Genomic DNA, 12,116 nt, shown 5'->3' with positions numbered 1-12,116 from the left:
AGTAGAACATTAGGTTATTTCTCTCTCTCTCTCTCTCATAAATGCAGAACTGTCAGAATGAGACATATTTCTGAAATAATTATTTACCAGCTGACTACTAAATACCCCATATCACGCATGTAGCCGAAATTCTCATGGTGGTCTGCGATAAGGCCTTACTGGTACATTATTTCAACTGTTATGTTTATTCATATCATGATCTGATCACCATGCTCAATATATTCCATATGCATGGAGGTATTGCGGTAACAATACAAAAGGTTTGCTAGGGTAGATCCTCTTTCTCTCAGACTCAGCCCCCCTGAATCAAACTCAGCCCCCCCCCCCCCGAATCAAAATACTGGCTACGGGCCTGCCCCATATGATTTAAGATAGAGGTTGGCAACTTTGGGGAGGCCAAGGACCACCTTCCAAGAAGTATTAAAAACAAATATAGTCATGCGCTGAAAATTTTGTAGCTTAATTCATCAATGTTAAAAATAATAAACAATGTGGTTATCTTGCTCCCGGATTTTCCTCTTCAACTATTGCCAATCCAGGCCCCTTTTAACAACTTGGTAAACTCTTGTCTTTGAGGAAAGCCACACTTCTGCTGTTTACACTTTATGCACTCTCTAGGGAAAACTGCTTTAACAGAGCTCTTAGATTTCCTCTTCATTCCCAAATGAAACATTCTACAATTTTGTCAACTTTTCCAGGGTTCTACCATCAAAATCTTACGCAGGAAGATGACAAAGTCGCTTCTTGGGGGTTTTGACTTACATTTTTGATAATTTAAATGTAAGGTGGTTTGGGACTTTTTGTCATCACAATATTTAAAAAATGTGGAACTAGGATGGTGCAAAAAGGGCTGGGATGATCAAACGTTCTTCAACTTGATTTGGATAAATTTACATTGTTGCTCTTCCTGTAACAATCCCATCATTTTTCTTCTTTTAATCTAACTAACACTCCCTTGGAATTATTCAATCCCTTTACTAGATTGCACACTCTAGATGTATATCAACTTTATGAAGTGGTAAATTAATTCAGAATGGAAAAGTCTTCTTAGTTATGATTGAATTTGTATCTGTACCTGGAAAGGCTTTCAGAACTGCTTTCATTAGCAAAAAGAAACTAAGAGAGCAATGAGAAAACAGTAGCAAAGCTTTCAAGTGAAGAAAATGCTGTCTTCTAAATGTTAAATGGAATATTTACCACCTATGCTTTTAGACTGACAAATTACTGAAGCACTACATGAAATCATTCTGACAATACTTTCTCAAAATGCATGAAGAATAGAGAAATGCACAATATAGTTTTATTATACAAGGCCATAAAAGTGTAGGTAAAGCAGTGCTTTTTAATCTTGGCCTATGCTCTTGACCTAAAGATGTAAACCTCTACTTACAAGCCCAGTCTGTAGAATTTTACTATCTTATTCGAGTCATACCTGAACAAACACAATTTAAATCATAGGCGTAAAACAAAGGTGGTTGGTTGTACCAATTTTTTTAAGCAGGCAGCACCATAGAAAGTGAAAGGCAATTTCTTATATTAGTTGAAGTTGTAGCCAACTAAACAGATTAGCACATGTAAATATGGACTTTCACAGATGTCATGTGGGAAAGCAAAATTGGGAAACTTTTTTTTCTTAATCAGATCTCACACTTTGGCATCTAAATTTTATATGATCAGTATTTATACAAGCAACGTTACTCTACCATGTCTAATTTGGCCCTAGGCTTTCATCAGCCCATCTGGTACCATACTACGGCTCAATATTAAAAGACTGGTGCAGATACATAATTATATATTTTAGAAAACTACCTGTCAGTTATTCCTGCTGCCACTGTTACATTTCAACTTACCATTGTGAACTGCCCACATGATTCGAAATGCAGGACCACCAATCTCATCAAAAGGTTTGCGTCGGGTAATCACTTCCCAAAGAATAATACCCCAACTGAATACATCACATTTTTCACTGTAATTGCTACCTGAAAAAAGATCATTCATATAATTGGTGTCCAAAAACATATTTTCAGTCTTAATGAAAGCCCAAGAAATTCTGTGAATGTTAGTGGCAAATCTGAACCAAGTTTGTTGCACACAAATCCAGACTGCAGGTTTCAGAAGATGGCTTTCTTTCTATATTTTTCTTTTTGTACACTTTGTGCTGCATAATACTGAGTTAAGAATCAAATCACTTCTATACTTATGCAGGTAATAGTCTATTCCATGTCATTTTTAAATGAATCCAACTATACAATGTGACCCAAAGCATCCTTATACATTGATCACATTCACATCCAAAACAATCTAGAGATTTCCAGAAAAATTAAGCATGTTTATGCAGGCCACCTGCTTGCTTCAACTATGATCAGGAGTACATAAATAAACATTTGGGCTTGCTCTCTTCCAACAAGCCATAGAAAGATGAAACAATAAACTTTAGGTTACTTCACTGGTGTTGTTGTAGGAGAAAGCACTGGGGCTGGATATAACAGCACACCAATAACGTGTGGAAGATCAATTGCTTGTTTAGCTCCTCCTTTATGCAGCTAAAATGTTCAAGATTTCTGGCCTACTGGTGCTGACTGATATTGTTACAAGTCGTATGAATAGTGAGAGCTGAATAGAATACTTTGGGCACAACTTCATTTCAATTGAAAGCAATCTATCTAATTCCTCCAATCAATGCAGACGGCAACATGGTAAATATTTTCTTTAGGCCTTTTCAATGATCTTAATTAAATAGCTGAAAGTTCACAAAGAATAGGCTAGCTATTCCCAGTAAGTACAACCTTGCAGATATTTCCTGATAGTCATCCTGAGAACGTTATAAAGTGCTCTGTGTGTGAGAATTGATTGAAAAACAGGGAAGGCATACTTGAAGAGACTACTATATAAAATCACATTGAGAACATGACTAAGAGGTCCCTTTTTGAATATTACGTCCTAACTTTGTTTCAGGCAGCTGCTCAGTGTGTCGGGACTTTGAAATGTGGTTTTGCCACAATGGTATTGCAGGCCAGAAGGATCCTGATGACTGCCACTTGCATCCTTAATTTTATTTGCCTGTATTATAGTGCCCCACAACAAATACCATTAGCAAGTACTTCAAAATAGCAACATTCTAAGTTGCTCATTGGGAGTCTGAACACAGACATATTAAGTCTTATTATTTGCAGATTAGCAATTTCTTTCCAGCTGTATAAATTTATAATGGATTCATTAAACAGGACAAGTTATTATCTGTCTTTAATTATTTAGAACTGCATTTCTATCGTAAAATTATTGTCAGGCTATGAACTGCAAATATAAAAAGTGCGTGTTTTTGTCAAAGACTTTCAAAGGATATTTTTCTTCATCTATTTACCCACTTTCAAGAACTCAACAATGAAATATAATCAGAAGAAATAGCAGAAGAAATAAGCAATGATTTTTAAATATCCAATAACATATATTAATTTTAATATTGATGTGTTACCTTCAAAAACTTCTGGTGCCATCCAAGCAGCACTTCCCTTATTGTTGGTCATGTGTGTCTGAATATCACATGCTGTGCCAAAATCACAGATCTTTAAAACTGTCCCACCTGCCACCAAAAGCAAGCTGTCAAATAAACATAATAGTTTAGTATCTTTTCAATTAAAGAAGAATAGTTATTACATTAAAGCAGTGGTTCTCAACCTTCCTAATGCCACGACCCCTTAATACAGTTCCTCATGTTATGGTGACCCCCAACCATAATATTATTTTCATTGTCACTTCATAACTGTAACTTTGCTACTGTTGTGAATCGTAATGTAAATATCTGATATGTAGGATGTATTTTCATTCACTGGACCAAATTTGGCACAAATACCTGATATGTCAAATTTGAATACTGGTGGAGTTGGAGGGAGATTGATTTTGTCATTTGGGAGTTGTAGTTGCTGGGATTTATAGTTCACCTACAATCAAATAACATTCTGAACTCCACCAAGGATGGAATTGAACCAAAATTGGCACACAGAACTCCCATTACCAACAGTAAATACTGGAGGGCTTTGGTGGGCATTGACCTTGAGTTTTGGAGCTGTAGTTCATCTACATCTAGAGAGCACTGTGGATGCACATAATGATGGATCTGGACCAAACTTGGCATTAATACTCAATATGCTCAAATGTGAACACTGGTGGAGTTTGGGGAAAATAGACCTTGACATTTGGGAGTTGTAGTTGCTGGGGTTTATAGTTCACCTACAATCAAAGAGCATTCTGAACCCCACCAATGACAGAATTGGGCCAAACTTCCTACACTGAACCCCCATGACCAACATAATTATAATTCTAAGAATTATAGAAACCTTTCTAGAAATTATTTAGGTTTAATATCAAATATTTAAATTTTAAAAAGGATAAATAGTAAGCCTTACATTTTTCTAAGATTTAAATCTCCTTGATTGTGTAGAGACTAAGAGCACAGGGAATGCCATGAAAGTAGAAAAACTACAAATATTTTATTTATTTATTTTTAACTCGAGACAACATTTCTCTAGGAATTTCTTGGTCCTCCAGCAAGACCCTATGGCCACTTTCCACCAGACTGTGCTGGAGGAATCTTAAATGCCTAGGAAAGGGTTATCTCTGTACAAATCTCCAGGTCCTTCAATGTGACTTTATGGTCAACTTCCAGAGGACTTCTACAAAGAACATATTAAACAAATTTGCAAATAATCAAATCCACAAAAGTTAAATCTGAAAATGTGGAGGGCCAATGGTATTGCATGTTGCATGTGTAAAACATTTGGGATTTAGATTAATAAACTAAGCACTGTGTATTGACAGATCATCTGCAGATCTGTAGATGACAAGTAATGAGTATAATATGTAACACTATTTGCAAAATTAATTAAAAAATAAGACTGCATCAAATAAACTGTATCCATCGTCCTGAACAAATGTATTTGGGATGACTACAGTTCCAGAAACAAGTGACGTAGTACAAGCATCAAACTTTTTTGAATCAATTATATAAACTGAGTTTTTCTTTTGGTGATTTAAAGCACCCTGATTTAAATTTGTGCATCCTGTTAATGGCTGCATATCCTGCATTAGAACATGGTAAACCGATATAACAATATACATTGTTCTCTTGTTGTTCATTCGTTCAGTCGTCTCTGATTCTTCGTGACCTCATGCACCAGCCCACACCAGAGCTCCCTGTTGGCCGTCACGACCCCCAGCTCCTTCAAGGTCAGTCCAGTCACTTCAAGGATGCCATCCATCTTGCCCTTGGTCGGCCCCTCTTCCTTTTTCCTTCTACTTTCCCCAGCATAATTGTCTTCTCTAGGCTTTCCTGTCTCATCATGATGTGGCCAAAGTACTTCAGCTTTGTCTGTAGTATCCTTCCCTCCAATGAGCAGTCGGGATTTATTTCCTGGAGGATGGACTGGTTGGATCTTCTCGCAGTCCAAGGCACTCTCAGAACTTTCCTCCAACACCACAGCTCAAAAGCATCTTCCTTCGCTCAGCCTTCCCTAAGGTCCAGCTCTCACATCCATAGGTTACTACAGGGAATACCATGGCTTTGACTAGGCGGATCTTTGAGCCGTCGCAAACTAGGTTCCTGCGGGAGAAAACCTTGCTAGCATGTCCCTGACGTCATGAGACTCCGCCTCTCGCCCTGCCCCTTTCTCCGCCCCTTTCTCTTTGCCAGCGTGGTTTTTCCTTTGCTAGGGCAGCATTGCCCGCATTTTCTCTCAGTTGAATTCTGCCAACTGAGAGAAAATGCGGGCAATGCTCCCCTAGCAAAGGAAAAACCACGCTGGCAAAGAGAAAGGGGCGGAGAAAGGGGCGGGGCGAGAGGCGGAGTCTCATGACGTCAGGGACATGCTAGCAAGGTTTTCTCCCGCAGGAACCTAGTTTGCGACGGGTCTTTGTTGCCAGAGTGATGTCTCTACTCTTTACTATTTTATGGAGATTGGACATTGCTCTCCTCCCAAGAAGTAAGCGTCTCCTGATTTCCTGGCCACAGTCTGCATCTGCAGCAATCTTTGCGCCTAGAAATACAAAGTCTGTCACGGCCTCCACATTTTCTCCCTCTATTTCCCAGTTGTCAATCATTCTTGTTGCCATAATCTTGGTTTTTTTGATGTTTAGCTGCAACCCGGCTTTTGCGCTTTCTTCTTTCACCTTGATTAGAAGGCTCCTTCTCTAGGTATGTTATTAATGGATAGCTAATTTATTTCTGCTTTAACCAAGAAAATTATGTTTTACATCCACTCATCAATGAAGGCAGAAACAAATGATAAACAGCATGTCCAGCTCTAAACTCATTTTAAGAGTACACTTACAATGTTGCATTTTCTGTGAGTTTACATCACATTTAAAAATAGATACTTTATATCACAGTAGGCTCTAAAATGAGTAGGAATTAGGTAACAAGTTCTCTGAATGGCAGTGGCTTTTAAGATTTGTGAAAACCTACTTTGGTGGCTTTAGGTCCCTGTGAATGAGAGCCTTTGGTTTCATGCTGTGAAGATATGCTACTCCTTGGGAACACTGTAAACACCAACTCATTGCATGTGCAGCAGTGTAGTAAGGCAGTGGCTCAGCACCATGAAGAACTGGAAAACAAAGGTACAAACTAAAAAGAACGATTGCACGTTATGGTAGATATGAGATGGGCACACCACCTCTTCAATTCAAACAAGAAATATACAACATATAGTATTTCTTTGTTCTACTATTTCTAAGCCTTACAATCTACAATCAATCACTTCTGTAAACTGATTTAGGAAGCCATCTATGCCTAAGTTAGGGTGAAAAAGCTAATCCAAGTAAGCAAACTAGTTGAGTCTGTTTAGCAGCATAGGATACAAACCTCAATCTCTCAGTCCATTTTATTAATGAATTATGCAACTTCACAAGTTTAAAGATTGTTTTAGCATTGTGAAAAAATGAGCTTAAAACAAAATATAAGGACATTTTTGAGCAAAATTAGCAGAATAAGAACATGTACTGAGTGTCATCTGACTTCAGTGATGTTTGCAGTAGTGGTCAATAAATGGATACTTTTGATCATGAGAACAATCAATCCATATTTATATTGCCACTGCAAACCAGTTTGTTAATAGTTTGAAAGATATGGAGTGACCTGTGAATTAAGCACTCATAATGGAACAATCATGCCATCATTTAATCTTTGGGGATTTCAGCAATGAACTCACTTCAATTAACCTGAATCTCAAAAATAGTGATTAAGTAGACTTGATGAATGGTAATTTATTGGAATATTTGATGCCTGATTCTGATCTTTTTAATTAAAATAAAAAAGAACGTGTGAGTTTACATGATGTCAAACTGCTAAAACTACCACTCTGGCTTTGGTTCTATGAAAACCAATATGTAAACATACCCTTGTATTTTAGGTAATTCTTCACAATAATATTCAAGAGAGATGCTCACCATTATAGAGTGAACCTCCTTCAGCGTATTCCATAACAAGACATACCTTAATGAAAAAATATGTTAAGTTAAAATAAGTTGTTTGCATTATAAACAATCATGTTGTGAAAAATCATGGTTAATAATGTAACTGTTATTTCAGATATTTTCCACATTTAGTTCCCCTGACTTTACTGTCTACAATCATTTTCTTGTCAACCAAAAATACTGCACTTACCCTTCAAATTCTGGATGACATCTGTAGAAAATATTTCACTTTTAAAACTCAACAGGGCCTCTTCGATTTTGCTCCAGCCACAGAATATTATGGCTTTAGAAATGACTTTTTATATGGAAAAGCAGTTGAAAATATGGAGGCTTGTGAAATTCTCCCAAACTGAATTTGTGTGTGAGTTTGGAGGATCCTAACTATTTAATCTTGTTAGTGCAAAATCAGTAATACTTTCAGATCTACCATGTTTCTCTTTCTGATTTTGAGACTTTAAAGAAACTGCGCCAAAACAACTTGCTGCAGCTTTAATTTCCTTCTATACTTTCTCTTCATAGTCTTCCACCCACTCTATTTACTGAGTCACTGCCCTTTAAAACAGAGCATATAAAGAGATCCTAATGAACTTTTGTGTTTTGTATGAGCTGTTTTAAACATTTATCATTTTTGCAGACTGGTAAGGAAGAGGGTAAAAGAACAAAAAAAAGTGAAGAAAATGAAAGCCACAGCAAACTGCATGCACCAGTCCCAGAATTAACCTTGAAAATTCTTTATGACTTTGCTATTCTGTTAATTGGTCTAAATGGGAGGCTATGCCTGTTGGGGTTAATCCATCTATTTGGATCTTTGCTGACTGGCAGTTTCACTGATATCCAAAAGTTAAGGTATTTGGACACGTGTTCCTGAGATATCACACAAATGATTAAACTTAACTTGTCTGCATCACCTGCTGAAATGTCTCTAGACTTGGATGGGTAACACCATTCAAGTGTGTTTGCTTGTTTCTTATCTCACCTTTCTCTCAATATATGATCCAAGGCAGCTCACAATCTGAGCTGAAGGAAAATACAGTTGAAATTAAGTATTTGGTGTTAAAAAAAGTTATGATGAATGTTGCACTAGATATATTGGAGGTTCTTCAAGGTTGTTCACTCGATATCCTTCAGGTTTATTTTTTTTAATCAATATATTTCTAGAAGTTTATATGGAGGCCTTGCTACCCCATTTTTCACTCAAATGGATGAAACTATCATTTTCAGAAGATGGATTTAACCTTCCAGACTTGAGTTTGTTTTATAAGGTGTATCTTCTGACTTGTACAAAATATGATTCTATTCACTTAATGATGTGATTTCTGCTGTCGGGATGGCCTACAGTACTTATTTACAGTTTGATACACGCAGTCCTGTTAAACTATCTCTGGAGCAATCCAATTGTGAAGACTGTGAGTAGAAATGGATTGAATGTAGGATTTATATTTTAGATTAACTGATTAGTCCAGAACCAAAACTGTTGCCTTTCTTAGTATTGCAGCCTATAAATCACTATTGCAATTTTACAACAGAACCCCCCCCCCCTTTTGCTGCATGAGTCATAAGCTGAATACCTTAATCATCTTTGTAGTGCTGGAAACATTAAGCCTATCTTTAGATGAAACTGGAATCAACAAGCCTGGTTTATACATATTTGTCATAAAGTATTAAATCTGATTTTAATGAAATCCTAGGGTTTTCTTCATCAAATGATTTACATCTTACTGAGTTCTGGTTCAGCACTCAACCACTTCATTATGCTGGTACTGATATTTTGACTGAATTCTAAAAAAACATATAAATATATTTTTGATCCCACAACACAAAGATATTTTTGACCCCACAATACAGTCACATTGTGATCTCATAAGCTGAACTGGTAAGTACTTACTGGATTCAAACAAGCGCCATATAACTTGACAATATTAGGATGGTTCACACGTGAAAGCTGTCGAAGCTGAAAATTTAAAAAGTATCATTTATTGAAAGGTTAATTCTGAGGTTGTTTCTTCATCCTTTTTTCATTATTAAGTCATATCTAATGTTAAACTAGGTTTGATGTTACATAATAATATTCTGCTTCCATATGGGGAAATATCTGCAGTTTACTCCTGCTCCCAGCTTTATTTCCTAGAAAGATCACATGGCTACAATAGAAGATAATAAGATTGCATATTTAGAAGAATCATAGCCTCCTCAGCACACATTTTCACTAGGCATGACTTCTACAATGACCTCCTGAATGTGACTCAACATACCTACCCTTTAATACATTTCTATTCTTGAATGGTAGTTTATAATTCCTACTCAACTAATGCAAGTATTCATTTTAGTATGTATTAGAACTGTATGCAAGTTTCCTTCTAAATCACATTTTCCACATGGGAGACCTGTCCTGCTTTCTAAGTTTTCTGTTCACAGAATTTAGAGGGAGACATGCCAGGCAAAAAAGTAGAGGATTGAACGGAGAATGATGGCTTTTCATCTCACATGATCTTTATGAATAAAAGTAATACCAAGTCATGTGCTTAAAGATCTACGTTGGAAAGGTGCAGTGTGACCTCTGTAGTCTTATACAGATGACTGGTTAGTACAGTATATACATGAGTATAACTCAACCCAAATATAATCTGAGGCACCTACTTTTGCCACAAAAAAATGGGAAAACTTGTTGACTTGAGTATAAGCCTAGAGTGGGAAATGCAGCAGCTACTGATAAATTTCAAAAACAAACATAAAAATAAATACAAATAAAATTACATTAATTGAGGCAACACAAGTTTAAATGTTTTTGAATATTTACATAATTAAAGGTAAGACTGTCCAACTCTGATTTAACCACTATACAAACTTCTTCAATGTAAGTATGCTTGTGGGCTCCATCGCTGCCACTTGTCCTCTGCCTCCTCCTCCCTGGCCAGCTGGCAGAAGGGAGGGAGAGGAATGGTGGTAGCAGCGGCAGCGGCATTGGAGCCTTGCTTGCGGGCACTGCTGCCATCTCCACTGCTCATCCAGCTGGCCAAGGGGAGGGGGAGTAGTGGCAGCAGCGGCACCAGAGCCTTGATTGTAGCCTCCACTGTCACAGCCGCTGCTCATCCTGTGCTTCCTCCTCCTCCCTGGAGGGGGAGAAGCAGTGGTACTGGCGGAAGCAGAGCCTCGCTTTCAGACCCCACTGCCGCTCATCCTCTCCCTCCTCCTTCTCCCTGGCCAGCTGGCTGAGGAGTGGGGGATGAGTGGCGGCACTGGCAGCACCGGAGCCTGACTTGTAGGCTCCGCTGTCGCCACCACTTCTCTTCCTAGCCAGCTTACTGAGGGGAGGAGGAGGGGTGGCAGTAACAAGGCTCCACTGCAGCCACTGCTCCTCCTCTTCCGGCCACTCCCCATGGAGGTGAAGGCCAGTTGGCTTCAGAGCCTCACCTCTGCTGCCCAGCTTGACTTGAGTATAAGCCGAGGGAGTCTTTTTCAGCCCCCAAAAGGGCTGAAAAACTCGGCTTATATTCGAGTATATATGGTACTTTTATCATATTTATCCTCATGGCATAATTAGGAAGTATATGGAAATCTTACATACAGCCCACCACTCATGATGATCAACAAGTCTAACCAATAACCCACTGAATTTAATACATCAGCTAGCCAAGGAACTCAGCAACATGCAAGTCCTAGATTCAAGCTCAATCCATATATATTTGGACTGGTTCAGCTATGACTGTAGCTGTGAATTGTCTCTCCGTTCATTGAGTGAGGTTGCAGCTGAAGAGATGGGATAATTGTTGGAATACTTATGTACAAGGGGATTTCAGCTGGGGCCAAGAATAAGTCACTTAAATCAATTCACATACTATATTTATCTCTAAATATATAAAGCATTTTGTCATATCTTGTCATATCATCTTATGGGATAGTTGTTATTATTATATTTTGAATGCTGGTTTATAGTGAAATAAGTAACAAATATGATTTAATTCCAAAGTCGAAAATGTTTTTATCTTGGGTTTTTGATGGAGTTTTAGTCTCGAAAGGACTCAGTAATTTTATTGTTGGCAGCACATTTGAAATTGCTTTACAAACAGAAAAGTAATAATCTGTGTGTGCTCACTTAGGGTATACCATTTTGCCTCATTTACTTATCACTAGATAATTTCAGGAGTCTGGTGGACAAAATCAAATGAATTCACTTCCTAATAGTTTGCATTTCTCTCGTATAAAAATAATCAGCTTTAATGCAGCTTTTCTCAGGCCAACACAAATTCTTTTGAAAGGTATGCTTACTAAACTCCCAGTGGTGGTCCTAATAACAACTATCAGTATTGGTTTATTAATCCAAATGTTATTAAAAAGAGTAATCCGTGGAATGCATGGGAAACCATAATCCCACTTTCTGTTCTGCACATGCAAGCATGGATCAAGGAACTGAAGCATACAATGTTCACAATCCAGCCCACAAGTCTTTTGCAACTGATATCCCCAGCCAGTGACTGCAGAGTATTATTGAATCTTTGAGTTCCTTGCACTGGAATTTGCAATCTGGAAAGCTAGAAAACTGCGCTTTGAATGCTTGTTTGGAAATTATCAAAACTGGTAAGAAATAAATCTGTTTGTACATACTTTTCTTTGACCCTGCCTTCAGGTGAAGGAGTCTACAGAATTCTGTTATT

The 12,116-nt window shown here is 37.7% G+C and overlaps 1 protein-coding gene and 1 long non-coding RNA gene across 5 annotated transcripts in view; one reads left to right on the top strand and one right to left on the bottom strand.

Moving 5' to 3' along the window:
• MAP3K7 (mitogen-activated protein kinase kinase kinase 7) overlaps positions 1 to 12,116 on the bottom strand; it is a 47,477-nt gene that overhangs the window by 27,139 nt on the left and 8,222 nt on the right. For all 4 annotated transcript variants that reach the window (XM_060753042.2, XM_060753043.2, XM_060753045.2 and 1 more), the window contains exons 3-7: positions 9,350 to 9,415; positions 7,438 to 7,483; positions 6,458 to 6,596; positions 3,473 to 3,597; positions 1,851 to 1,979 (exon numbers count right to left, since the gene is read on the bottom strand). In XM_060753042.2, coding sequence (XP_060609025.1) covers positions 1,851 to 1,979; positions 3,473 to 3,597; positions 6,458 to 6,596; positions 7,438 to 7,483; positions 9,350 to 9,415 — 505 coding nt within the window. The remainder of the gene's footprint in view (positions 1 to 1,850; positions 1,980 to 3,472; positions 3,598 to 6,457; positions 6,597 to 7,437; positions 7,484 to 9,349; positions 9,416 to 12,116) is intronic.
• Positions 11,872 to 12,116, top strand: part of LOC132760803 (uncharacterized) — a 196,826-nt gene continuing 196,581 nt past the window's right edge. Inside the window, exon 1 of the long non-coding RNA XR_009629892.2 lies at positions 11,872 to 12,039. This is a non-coding gene — a long non-coding RNA (uncharacterized lncRNA). The remainder of the gene's footprint in view (positions 12,040 to 12,116) is intronic.

Source organism: Anolis sagrei, chromosome 1 (genome assembly GCF_037176765.1).
Source record: "Anolis sagrei isolate rAnoSag1 chromosome 1, rAnoSag1.mat, whole genome shotgun sequence".
NCBI classification, from domain to species: domain Eukaryota; kingdom Metazoa; phylum Chordata; class Lepidosauria; order Squamata; family Dactyloidae; genus Anolis; species Anolis sagrei.
Note: the sequence above shows the minus strand (reverse complement) of the source record. Positions and strands in the feature narration are given on the sequence as shown.